This window comes from Syngnathus floridae, chromosome 16 (genome assembly GCF_059516105.1).
Source record: "Syngnathus floridae isolate MCC-2025c chromosome 16, RoL_Sflo_1.0, whole genome shotgun sequence".
In the NCBI taxonomy this organism is placed as follows: domain Eukaryota; kingdom Metazoa; phylum Chordata; class Actinopteri; order Syngnathiformes; family Syngnathidae; genus Syngnathus; species Syngnathus floridae.
This window is the reverse complement of record NC_142428.1, coordinates 4,863,235-4,876,541: the sequence shown is the minus strand read 5'-3', so window position 1 is coordinate 4,876,541 and position 13,307 is coordinate 4,863,235. Positions and strand designations below refer to the sequence as shown.

General features: G+C 45.1%; 1 protein-coding gene across 4 annotated transcripts in view; it reads right to left on the bottom strand.

Moving 5' to 3' along the window:
• Window positions 1–13,307, bottom strand: part of LOC148385226 (signal-induced proliferation-associated 1-like protein 1) — a 26,225-nt gene extending 12,918 nt beyond the window's left edge. For all 4 annotated transcript variants that reach the window (XR_015853164.1, XR_015853163.1, XM_088356530.1 and 1 more), the window contains exons 1-4: window positions 12,978–13,307; window positions 831–2,511; window positions 632–762; window positions 57–245 (exon numbers count right to left, since the gene is read on the bottom strand). Coding sequence is in view for 2 of the 4 variants with exons in the window: in XM_088356530.1 (XP_088212656.1) it covers window positions 57–245; window positions 632–762; window positions 831–2,298 (1,788 nt within the window). In the remaining 2 variants the exon portion in view is untranslated. The remainder of the gene's footprint in view (window positions 1–56; window positions 246–631; window positions 763–830; window positions 2,512–12,977) is intronic.

The window sequence follows — 13,307 nt, the reverse complement described above, 5'->3', positions numbered from 1 at the left end:
TTCCTTCAATCCGGTAATCACGGGGACTTCCTGTGGAGCTTTTGCCGAAATCTTACTCCTTGCTCGTCCAGTTTCATCAGCTGCTCTGTGACTTTGGGGGTGTTTAAGGCCAGTCGGAGGCAAGACAGATCCAGTTCTGGGAGAATGTACTCCAGGACCTCTTTAATGGGAAGCCCTCGGGCGTTGCCATGCTTGGAGGTGGAGAGCACGGCATCCTCCAAGATAGAACCTCTGAGTGTTGTGAGCTGACAGGACAAAAAAATGACAAGGTTGATGAGACTGACATGGAATGCACTCCCCAAAATCTTTTTTTCCTTAGTGAATGAGAAGATGAAAAATTCCTTCCCCAAACGTCAGAATGAAAAAAACACATCACTGACTTAAAACAACAGAAGAGAATTCAAGAGGAAATAAGGAAGATGTGGGAGTCGGGATCCTCGCAGAACACAAAGTCCACATTGTGCTCCGAGTCTGAACTCAATCACTTTGCTATCATACGCAGCCCGAGTATTTTCTCTATTACAGGCCTTCACAATGAACCTGTGTTTGCCATATTTGGGAGGTAGGCCGCAAGTGGTTCCTCCAGTTTTTACGAATGTGTGTGTGTCTCACTTTGGCAAGAGCAACTGACCTCACTTGTTCTGAAGATGAGGCGATAGTTATACTGCTGACCGTGCTCCTTGTCTTCTTCCAACTTTTCTCTGCGCAAGCTAACCGCCACCGGACCTAAAGCGTCATCGATCCCAAAGTAGTTCCAATGTTCTGAAGGCAGAAAGAAGAGCGTGAAGGAATATAGACGCAATATATGTTTAAAACAAAAAAACTCTTACCCCTTAAGTAGAAGAACTTTCGATAGTAGTAAGCACCAAGGTCCACGTGTTCCACGATGTACTGTTTGGCCTTTTCGCTGAGCGTACTCGGGCCCTCCTTGGGTCCTTCCAGCACGGCTACGCCAGCGTTGGTGCAGTGTGTGCTTAAAGAGCTTTCGTATATGTTTCCTTCTCCGTTTAAATTCCCGGAGCTACCAGCGACACCGCCGACAAGTCCATAATAATTTGCTCCCAACCTGTGCCTGCCGTTGCCGTCGGCGCCGATTTCATTTCGGAAACAGGGGCAACCGAGTAGCATCTCGTTGCTCTGTTCGTCCCCTGAATCCAAACCGGGGCTTTCTCGGGAGTCGAGATCCTCCTGGCTGCCACTAGGGGAGCTGTACGGGAGGCTGTGGGTGGATGAGAGGGTGGAGGTCGCCGAAGCGACGGCGGCGGCGGAAGCCCCGGTGGTGGTGTTGTTCTTCCTCCTGCCGGCGTTCTGCCGCAACTGAATGACTTCGTTGAGGTCGAAGAGCGTGCTCTGGACGTCGTAGTGGGCGAAGCCTTTCTGACAGACCCACGGTTTTAACGACGGACACGTCTCATCCAGTCGACTGTCCTCGACGTCCGATCCGGCTCTCGGAGAGTCCGACTCTCCTCGTACGTTCCGAAGCTTACGGAATATAGACTCGCCCCCGGTTTCGGATTTCGTGCGTCTCTTTGGGGGTTTCTCCCTGTCTTTGGGTTTCGGAGGCTGACCGTCCACGGCGTTCTCCGAAAGGTCACGGGTGGCCTGCTTGGACCGAACATTCAGCATGTCCTCCAGTTGTTCTGGAGCTGGGCTACGCTGATCCACTTCTCCTTGGTAGCCTTTAAGCATTTCAAAGAAGCTCTCGCCGGCAGCCCCGTGTTGGTCTATCGAAGACGTGCTGCCGTACTCGCGGTGAAGAGGCGACCATTTAGGGGTTGTCGGTGACCCCCATTCCTCGCCGCTGTCTCCGCCGGCTTCCATCTCACTGATGGTCATGTCACTGTTGCTGCGCTGACGAATTCGCTTCTGTTGCGGGTTCCGGCGACCTCCATAGTCTCCTGGTGCTAAATACCGAGCGTCCGTGCAGTAGTTGTTCGCCTGGGCCTGCGTTCGATTCTTTAAAGTATTGTGGATATTTCGCAGCATTGACGAGTCCTGAGGGCTGATGATTGATCCTAATTTAACGTGATTTTTTAGAGGAACGTTCATGATTTCAGGCGGCGTGGCCGTGTACCACAAAGCCCGTGAAACGTCTTTTCTTGGCGGCCAATCGGCCACACGTGCCCTTACGCCCATTTTGGGTACTCCCCCGCTCACGGTACCGTGGACGTTGTCCGTGCGGGTCGGCGCAGCGCCGCCGCCATTCACCACGCGCAGGTGGCGAGGGTAAAACTCATCGGTGGCAGGGACGGAGCCCCCGACGGTGCAATCCATTGGTGGGCGCTTAAGGCTGGTCATGACACGAGCGCCGAAGGCTAAAGGCACTCAGCAAGTAGACATGGCTGTCTCAGGAATGGATTGCTGCTCCCTGACTTCATGAGCAGGTTGATTGTCAGCAGAAGAAAAAAAAAGGGGGGAGGGGCAAGCCCGACTGTTCCTCACTCAAGCTTGCATAGCAGTTGCCGCTGCGATAAAGCCCCCCATTAGCATGTTTTTACTCCAAACATTGACCTGAAAAGACAAAAATAATCATGAGGCACGTTCTCGTACTTGTTTTTGTTTTCATGTGAATATTACAGTAGTCCCACAAAAAGCTATTGCGCAATTAAACTGGTGCATTTTTAATATTTTCAGTGCACATTTGTGTACTTTGTCAAAAAAAATTAGACATATGACCCAATTTTTTTACCAGATTTTTCCCCCCCCATTATTTGGCACTTGGATCGTGGAGGAAATGAGAGTCCCACTGACTGACTGACTGAGCCTGTGATCCTATTAACCACAAGAACTCAATGTTCACTGTGACGAGGCTGCAGCAGCACATCACATCAACAGCATCACAGCCAACTTTATTTATTGAAAGTAAAAATAAATATCATAAGCATCTCTAAATTAATACTAATCATAACAAGTATTTGTGTACTCTGCATGTCAAACTCCATCATACATATTATTGTCCTTTCTGCTAATACAGAATAGCCGCTAATGCTAACCTACATACAAATGATGCATCTAGAATGATCATGGTGGAAAAGCACAACACAAACGCATATCCCTGAAAAAAAAAAAAGGCTTATCTCCTCGCTCGCAGACAAAAAAGGACAATGGCGGCTGTCGGAATAAAAGGTATAAATTGCCTAGCGGAGCGTGTGTGTGTACACGTTATTTGTCAGACAGGCAATTAAAAAAAAAAACAAGCCATCTTCTTTTTTCCCCTATCCTGTCATCCTTACTCTCGCCATTCTCCGCCACCATTTCACTGGTCTGAAGGTCATTTCCAGAGATCTAGATGTGCTGACGAGGTGAGTTTAATTAGCTCTGACCTCCTTTTTGGTTAGCTTTAAAGTGACTACAGAGAGATGACTAAAGAACCGAGGCTAGATAATCAAAGTACTGCTTATAGAAGAGGACAGAGAGAATAATAACAGATGACCTGTGAGTGACTCACACACACACCAAAAAAAAAGGAACTTTCAGTGGTAGGAGGCAAATCAGGAGGAAAGATGAGTAGCATGATGAGTAAGGAACAGACTCGTTACTCAATCCGAAGAACAAGTCCCGACTGGTTTTCAATACACGTATTCACAAACAACATGTTTTCAAAGTTGCGACAAAGGACGGGAAAGATTGTCGTACAAGCCGGTAATTGCCGCACGGCTGAATAGAGCTGAAGGGGTTGTTTGGCCGACACGTACGCTTTTTTTGAAAAGCTCCCCTTCCACACAGCCCATGGGTCCGACATGTTCCCTAATCGCACCCTGCTCTAAGGACTCGACGGGCCTGATGGGTAGCAGGCACAAAGATCTCTCTGTCCTGGCTTGGCCCGTAAGTGAGGCCTCATTCCAAAACAGTGAAGTCTTTGAAAAATTATCTGGCAAGGGATACTTTGCTCACTGCTACGGTTGTTTACATGAGGGCTGCCAGGAAAAACAGATGAATTAGATGCAAAAAAAGGAGTTGCGGAGATAAGGATTAGGCTGAGAAACAAGTATCGAGGAGGGGATTTGGTTTTGGAAGAAGCATAGAGGGATGGAAGAAGTCTTTGACAAGAGTGTGGCAACTATTAGGGAGGGGAATAAACTCTCACGCAAATGGGAATGAGTGTCATATGACGGTCATTAAATAAGTTGTGTAACGCAATCACACACTGTTGATTCAACAATTTGGGGAAATGACACAAAATAATGGAAAAAGCAAATTTGGGCAATGGGTTAACTGCATAAATAATAAAATTGATATAGTTGTATCAGGTGGACGGATTGATTCCGAAAAGAAAGCTGCCGCAACAACGGTCGGCTAAATCAAAACATCTGGCAGAAACAGAACTAAGCTCAAACTTGCCAGTCTGGCAACTTGAGAGAAAAAGCAGACAGAAGGCCTTGCTGGCAGACAAACAGAGTCCAGTCACTTTCTGGAATGCCACCAATTGGAAGTGATGACTGTTTGCAAGAACCGCAGGAAGAAAAGTAGCAGGGCATGCTGGGACAAATTCTCAACAACTTTTAAGCTTCTGATGACATCATGACTTCAGGCCCTATCAGCCGAATTGCTCGGGGAGCTCTGACGGACGAGAGGTCCCCCCGCTTCTGGCAAAGCGAGCGCGTCTCGAAGAGATGTGCATCGTGCTAGACGAATTGTTCAACTGACCACAAATGGGTGTAAACATCACATGGCGTCAAAGCGCTTGAGAAACCGGTGACAGCGCGTCACCATTCATCATCGCTATTATTGTGTGAGCGCCGCGTTGGCGAAGTGGATTTCACTCAAGTTCGGATGGAGCGCTTGGAATGTATACAGACATTGTCTTATCTCGAATACAGCCGTCCGCAATCTTTTACATTCACTGCTTTTTTTTTTATATGGCGAGACGTCGACACCAAATGGGGTCACTGTCAACAATGTCATTACCTGGGTGGTCCAGGAGGTTTTGTAAGAAATGTCCAATGTCGGAGAGGCACAAAAAAAAGGGGATTACACCGCTGAGGTGGTCTGCTTTGTCATTAAAGTGACACTAATGCCACTTTCGCACCGCACAGGACAGTCTCGCCATGGCGCCCTCTTAGCTAAGATTGGAGTTTGTTTTCCCACTTTGAAAAAGAATTGCAAACACTCAACGCTTTTGTCTGATGCTAACAAACATTTGAAAGGAAACTCAAGATAACAGCTCAGAGAAGAACAGCGTAAACTAGCATTAGCATGCGTGTTTACTTGCGCCAATAAGGATTCTACGAGAAAATGTCAAAAACTGAACCTTTTGCGATGGTTGTCGTGATAATACTGGAATATTAAAAAATTAAAACAAGCAACAGGTTAAGCTAATCGAGCATATATTCTGTTTCTAGCCATGTAGCATCAACCTGGTACCTGCTCAGGACTTAGGAACCCTTGCCGATGAGATACTAAAAACAGCATCGTATCTTCTCTTTCCGATAAAACGGCATTGAAGAATGAGTCGAAGTGCATCGAGTTGAATATTGTGTTGTGGTAAAGGATATGATACGCTGAGATCAGCTCAAAGCATTTGCCAAGGCATCCAATGAGATTGCTCCTCGGAGGCCCCGAGGGGGTGATTTCCATGCTATCTGGAGATGTTGTTGAAATGGGAACATTTTCATGCAATTTCCGAGGGATTTTTAATTTATAGTTATACCCTATAAATGTAATATTAGATTTACGATCATTGTAAATATAAGCGTGGGAATAGTAAAGAACGACGTTTATGTTTCCAGTGGGGCAATTGGAGCGTTTATTTTTTTCTTTGTTAACATTTCTCCTGCTGCTGGTTTTGTTCAGGGGCTGCTCGCATGTTTTTTTTATGTGCAACAGGGGCTCGTCATCTCACTAATGCGGTCGGTGGTTTGCAGGCTGACGGCGGGTGCGGGGAGAGGGGAAGTGCAGCCTGAAGCAGACCCCCCCCCCCCCGACGCGCTACCTCAGCTCCCAACTGCCGCAGTTCAGTAGCAGGGTCACCTCATTAGAATTTTTTGCATTCTTCTCCAGGCAGCACTGCACTCCTTTTTTTTTTTCCTCTCCGAGCGCTCTTCATTATGCGCGACCTCTAATCTCTGCCAAGATATCATCTGATCAATAAAAACAAGTCAGGTAAAACTCCAAATTAGATATACTGTAAAAGGTACAAGCACTTCAATTTGGGCTTGTTTCCAAAAGATTAGCGGATTAATTGGCCATTAAATTCGGAACTACTGTACATAATGTTGTACATGCACACATTTTAAATCAATTAAGCATAATCCGATTATAGCCTTTTGATTCGCGTTTTCGTTTTAGCACACCCTCAGATGAGGTCCTCTTTTCTCCTGAATTGTAGCTCCAATCAGGTACTATTCCTAGTACCAGATTTAACAATGAATACTTTCTCTGTGAAGGTTTTTTCTCTCGACATTTTCCAACTTTTAAACAAATGCAGAGAATGCGGCACAGCTCTGCATAAAAAGAGGATATCAGCAGGGGGTCACATTTTTCAGTCATAGACAGCTCAGTCTTTTTTTACGACTTTTCTCTCACTCTTTGAAATATGACTTGGCAAGTAAATCCCCAATTCAATTTAGAATTGAAACAAAAAAAAAAAATCAGCAATAAAAACTGCGATGCGTATTATCCGTCTGTGAAAACCGCTCGGCCGCTTGTGACTTAAAGCAGGTTAATTTGTCGGCGAGACAAAAGATTTACACGTGCGGATGACAGCTAATAGATCGTCATTAAGTTAAAAGCGGCGGAACCACAAGTGGTGGCACTTCGCCAGAAACTGATGACAAAGCCCCGAGTTCAACCTGTAACAACACTCCAACTTGTGAAGGCACTTGATTTCACACACAGATTAAATCACTATTTCTACAACCGTTACTCCAAATAATTTATTATTTCAGTTGCTACCGCAGTAAAAGAAATCGCTCTGCTGGAACAATGCGTCATTTGGAGCCAACTACGATAGTAATGAGTATCCTTGGTAACAAACAAGCCCCCCGAGGCCCTCTAATGAGGGCGACCCATTTGAGGTGACATTCAAAATCTACATTTAATAAAACAATCCCTCCTCCGTGCTGCCCTTTAACAGCTCTAACAAGCATTTACACACTTTTTGAGTCGTAACCTGCTGCACAGGTTACATCAGGTGAGCATTAGCATTTTAATGCCAATGTTGTGGCGCTAGAAATAATCTGCCAACAAATAAAGAAAATTGCGGTCTTGGTGTGGGGCTTTTTCACGAGCGTTTCTCTTCTCGCCGGGTAAATATCTCCTCATTTGTGACCAAACAAATACGCCGTGCTCAGCAAGAGGCTTGGCGCTCGACTTTGTTTACTTGAGTGCGTTTTGGGATGCAAACGTTGCAGCAAAGTTGGGATTAAAGGGGCAAAATTGAAGCGGGGTAATTAGCACCGTTGATGCACGGTGGAGGGTGTTGTGCCAATTTCGGTCAAATCTTTGCGAGAATGGATCTGGAACACAAAAGAAGAAACGCCGAGGGTATAAAAAAGGCAAGCTTGAGCAGAGAGACAGTACACAATGAGGTCATACAGCAAGAAATCAAAATGTCAATCATGATTGCGCAAACACCGCTAGCAAAGATTTTTATTTTATGGTATGCCGTGCAGCGTGTAAATATGCGGCGGTCACACACCATGCACGTGTGGTGAGCCCGCCGGTGGGTTTGGGTCACTCCCCGTACCCTCGGTAATATAAACGTGTTATGAGTTTAATAATTTTTGTGTGTGTGTGGCTTTTGTAGGAAAAAAAACTTCAGGAAGTTTAATTATTAATTGGCTTCTAGACTAGAAAAGACATAAAAGCAAATAAATGTTTGAAATGAGGACAGGGTCAGAGGTCAGGGGGGGGCGGAGTCAACGGTGACTTGAGAAATTCTCACAGCACAGGCGTCAATATGACAGAAACCTGCGACGTTTAGAAGCCACTTCACATCCTCGGCCTGATTACGCATGGAGGGAACAAAACAAGGACCTTTGAGTCAAAGACGACAAATTAAATTCATCCGCCTGAGCAATTTGATAAAACAACTGATGCTTGTTGAATACAATAAAGGCCTGCCAAAACAGGATTGGAAGATATTTGCGCTTGCAAGTTGTGGCTTGCGATGGTTTGATGAGCGGGCGGCACACGCAAACTCGCTCGCTGCGGTTTAGCGCGGTCACGAGCTGGCTCCAACACAAGCCGCATGACATTTCGAGCTGCAATGTAGCGATGCAGCTTTTGCACTATTTCTGCTTTCATTAAACACAAAGCCTGCAAATGCCAGATTACGCAAGAGGAGCAAAATCGGAGATATCCACGGATCTGATGTTTTTGTTTTGATCGCTTCTCTCACTCAAGCCGAAAGAGAATAAACAGAGACCGAGCTGCAATGTGATATTATCAGATTTTGCAACCGATGCTAACAGTATAGCCGTTATTTTTTTCCCCACAACCGGTTTCTAGTAATAATTCCGTTTACGTCCTTGTATTATTTGTAAAGATTTTGAAATTGGCAGTTGTGAACAAACGTTTTTGCAGTCGGCTTGACTTGCCTTCTCATTCTGATGGTGCAAAAAATAAACAAAGGGTCACAACCACACAAACGAGAAAAAAACAAGATGCTGGCTGTCACTTTCCAGTAGCCGAGGGCAACTAGCACCTTATTAGCATTCAGGTCAAGTATCGCATCAACAGAGACATGGCAAGAGCTCACCTCCTCCTCGGCGATGACATCAACGTGCCACTTACACCGATTCCGAGGGTCGAAACCCCGGAGGAGGTGAACGACCGAAGCTCGCGGTTCACACATAGCGCCCAACTTTGTGTTATGCTAGTCCGTATCCAGGAACACATCAATGAAACGTACAGGAAACAGGCAGCCACAGAGGAAAGACTGTGGGAAAGCAGCCATGTTTGTTATGAACGGACCCAATCTGACCTGTGCACCTGGAACAACACCGCTAAAGACTTCATTACGAGTTTGTCAGATAATACTGACAAGTGATGGGAAGGGGCCTGAAGAATATTTAGGAATTTTCTTTTAATAACTTAATGATGATGAAGTTATTTCACTAAATGAGTCAGAAATTGCCGCAGAGGGTAAAGACTATATGAATTTTTTTGTTTGTTTACATGTGTTGCTGCGCCATTTGTGGTCAGATATCCGACGCTTAAAAGGCAATTTTCACAGATGTGAAATATAACCCCAAATGTAAGTGTTTTTAAATCGACCTAGTTTGAAATTTTCCTAGCTAGTCAAAGCAATAGGTTTCATAAAAGAGGGATGTTTTTCTGAATCCACCTGAGCTAGTTTGAAAGGTAATCCCGCTTGAGGAAAGGAAGTCTTTGAATTACTCTGCTTTCATTCTTTGCTTTCACTATTAAAAAGCAGGGCAGGAAGTCAAAGGGTGGAAATGGATGCAAGGCCGAGGATGTGCAATTGAGAACACAACCTGCGGCGTGCTTATGCTCAGCAGCAAAGTAAGTGTTTGAACAGGCAGCCATGTGTCAGCATTCCGCCGATACTCCACAACAACATCACATGTCGCACCTGAACGCAACTAGCGGGTAGGAATGAAGATGAGCTGAACCGACCTGTCTATACGTCGAGATCTGCTTCAAGTTCAGTCATGAACAAGCTTTCAGCATTCCTGCCTCTGTCTCAGATTTCGGCCCACCGCGGGGACAACAGAAAAACCTCTGTGGTTTCTTGCTTTCTATTTTTTTCTCAATTATTTTCCACGCCGCTCGGCATGAGAGGCAGGCCTGCAACTCTGCTTCTGCGTGTTTGGATTTCCCTCAGAAGTGTGTGTAATGTGTTCCAGAGAGGGAAGCAAACCAAACTTGAGAGACAGAGTAGCAACTGGCAGACATGTCCGGACAATAACGAGCACGTCAAGAGATCGCCGGCGGCAGATTATCATCAGCATCCCAAAAGTTGTTTTCTTCTGTTTGTCTCACTTTAGATTCTTTCAAGTGGTTCCTCGCTATCATCTCTTTCCAGCATCGATGTGGTGGTGGTGGGATTTCTGCATAATTGTGGCAGTTGGTTTAAAAGTCGGGAACGGGATGATAGGAATGAGTCAACTTGAGATTTTCCTCTTCGCAAAAACTTAAAAGACCACCAAGAGAAGCTGAGGAAACTGAAAACAACCCGCCGCCACCTGCAAAGCGCCTGAGTTATCGTGAATTTCTGCTGGATCAAACTTCCAGAATGTTTCGCCGGGGATGGAGGGGATGAGTTGCTCGCTGGGATTTATCCCCGATGAAAGGGATGACATCATCCCCATTGTAGCCCCTACAGCGGCGTACTTTCAGCTCGCGGCCGCTGCGCTGAGGTCGGTTCCGACGAGGACAAAAGCGGAGCATTCCGACCGTGAGGCAAGCAGGAAAGCCGTAGTCACACCTCATTACGGTCAAAGCCATCAAGCCTTTTGGTCACCAGCTAGAAGCTAGCTGAGGTCATCATGGAGTCATTTTCACTATTGGCTCATTGATGTCAGAATTTTAATTAGCTTTTTTTGTTAGCCAAGAGAAGTTAGTAAAACCATTGTGCAGTATCAGGTACCTGATATCCAAGAAGACCGACTTCTCTCCGGAAACTAGTTAAAGAGTCTCGTGCTCAACCGACTGAAGCTAGCTAGGCCTAATTGCCGAGGTAACTGAAGACTCCAGCGCTTAATAACAACGGCGGCAATCACATCGTTCATTATATAATGTAAACAGTTCATTCAAGCATTTGGGGACAACCACTTAGGATAATTGCGTCCCACACATTCCGGAGTGGCCACTTGTGACGGGCCACAAAGCTCCTCTTGTTGTTTGTTGCCTTGTAACTTTGCTTGAGCTATTACCCCTCAGGAGACAAAACGGAAACAAAGGCTTAGCAACAGTAAGAATGCAAAGCGTCAAAATAAAAAGTCTGGAGCTGGATTGTTTGTTTTGATTTATGCCCTTTTACCGCCAAAAAAATGTCAGCAACTTATTTGTCAACTGTTAATTATGGGTCTGCACATTGCATCAGTCTATTGTGTTGGAATCATAACAATATAAAAAGTTCTAACGTGTGGAAATAATCTTTTGAAGGGGGAATTTACAAATACAAAAATCATTCCATTTTGCCATATTTGGTAAAGCTCTCAGTATGAACCTGACAGCGGCACATTAGTATAATAATCAGCATTTGCCGTGTAATTCCATAGCGTTTATGCTAAGCTGTGATTGGCTGTGACCTGAGACGTGATGTCAATTTTACTCGGCAGCAAGTTACAAAATGGCCGCCTCCTGAGATGGATAAAAACAACTGAATTTTGCTGCTTAAATCATATCCCATGAATGAAATATTAATCAAAATTCCATGTTTAGACTAGTAGAGGCAAATATAACATATTATTGCAAAGAACATTTTTGGGTTGACTTCCCCTTTAATGTCATCCATGAGGTTGGTGGGTCCACTAAACAGCAAATGTGACCCCCTGGTCAGCAACCACGACCTCCATTGACCAAAATATCTTATCAGAGGTGTGGGTTAGCAGCTATCGTGCTTAACTCGTCAATCATTTATCCAATTCCAATAAGACTTGCAGGACAGGAGCTAGCATGCTTCTAAAATGTGCGACAAATATCAGGCTACAGGTTAGCAACAGGTATTTGAAATCTCCGCTGGAAATTTCCTGCTACAATATCTTTGGAGTTCGACTGATATGGCCGCAGACGAGTCTCAACATGATCTTACCGTCCGGAACAATGCTGTATTTTCCTAACCTTGCCTGTCAAGCCAGAGCGTTGTGGTATATTAAAATAGAGCGTGCATACTTTCCTCTGCAGCAGCTGCTTACGATTCCCAGAGAAAGCCCAAATAGCAAGAAAGAAAATACTGTGTGATCAACACTTACAATTAAAGCAGACAAAGCGCAGATTAACCACACAAGTGAAGATGGCAGTGGAAGAAACCGTGCCACTGTGGCTCAAGCTAAGCCTTCAAAGAATGCCAAAAATGCTTGATCCTTGTCCAGGGCTGAACTTTAAAGTTGCCCTTCCTTGCTTGACTGTCACAGATGCTGTGATTCAAATAGATGAAGGGGAAATTGGTTTTAATGAGATGGCTTTTTAAAAGGTGTTTTTAAGTACTGAAGGTTGGACAGGTTGTCACAGTGGCATGGTTGTGACTAACTAAACAAAAGCTTTGTTTGCTATGTGGCGCTGCATTGCCACATCGATGCAGCACTATTGAATCAACGCTGTGTCCTGATTATTTTTCCGAATTCAGTTCAATTATACGCAAATGTCGGCTCTTCGTGGATCAGGTTGCGAATGGTGTCGATCGACTGTAAATTCAGTTAATTTAGTGTTCATAAGTTGTTGAAATAGGGCCAACTCTTATCTCTTTAAACTTCCTGATCAGAAATTGGCTCCAAAATACTGATTGTGCAAAGCCTACTTTAAATAGTTATTGAGCATTTCTACCCAAAGCACAGCCGAATAGAAAATGAACTATACAGTAGTTGTATATTAAATATTTGTCAACTGTGTCTTTTATAACAGTTTGACATAAACACATTGTATGGAAATATTATGGGGTGACTAGACAGATTTTATGATTTTTATAATCATAATGGCCTTCTGAGGGAAACCCAAACTGAGATGAGTTTTACATCATTATGGAAAATACAGATGTTAATGAAGTAGCATAGAAACTAACAATTTACAGCCATGTAACGTTCACGGTACCACCTGTGAATGGGCTCTGGGAGTACCACTGGGGGACAATGCGGATTTTTGACAGCAGCAACGACGGCCAAAAGGGCTTGAAGGGGTTCGGTTCCCGACCGACCCCCCTCGAGCCTCTTTAGTTGTAATTTTAGGGGAACACGGGTAGGGTCTCCACACTGACTCATCGTTGCACCTTATTCGCGTCGTCCCCAGCGGTGGCGGCAGAGGTGTACGTGAGTGCGACCACCAAAATGCACCAGTTCCCCCCCGCCACTCACCTTCTGTGCTTTCCGGGGTGCTTTTCTCTCTCCTTTTTCTGAAGACACAATTCGAAGCCTTTCCCTTTGTTCGATTCGGCTCCTACAAGTCCTTGACATGAAACTGCAACACGCGACCTCTTTCATCCACTTCCTCTCGCTGTCTTCTTTTTAACCTTCAAACGTTGGCGCGTCGACTCGGCTTTTTTTCTTTTAAATATGATTTTTTTTTTTTATCCTAGCCGAGACGCAACTTAGAAGTTTTCTCGGGGAGAAAAAAGTTGTGACTTTGCCTCGCTGCGCTATGCAGCTGCTGCTGGAAGGATGAGATCATTCGCTGTGCCTCTCTAC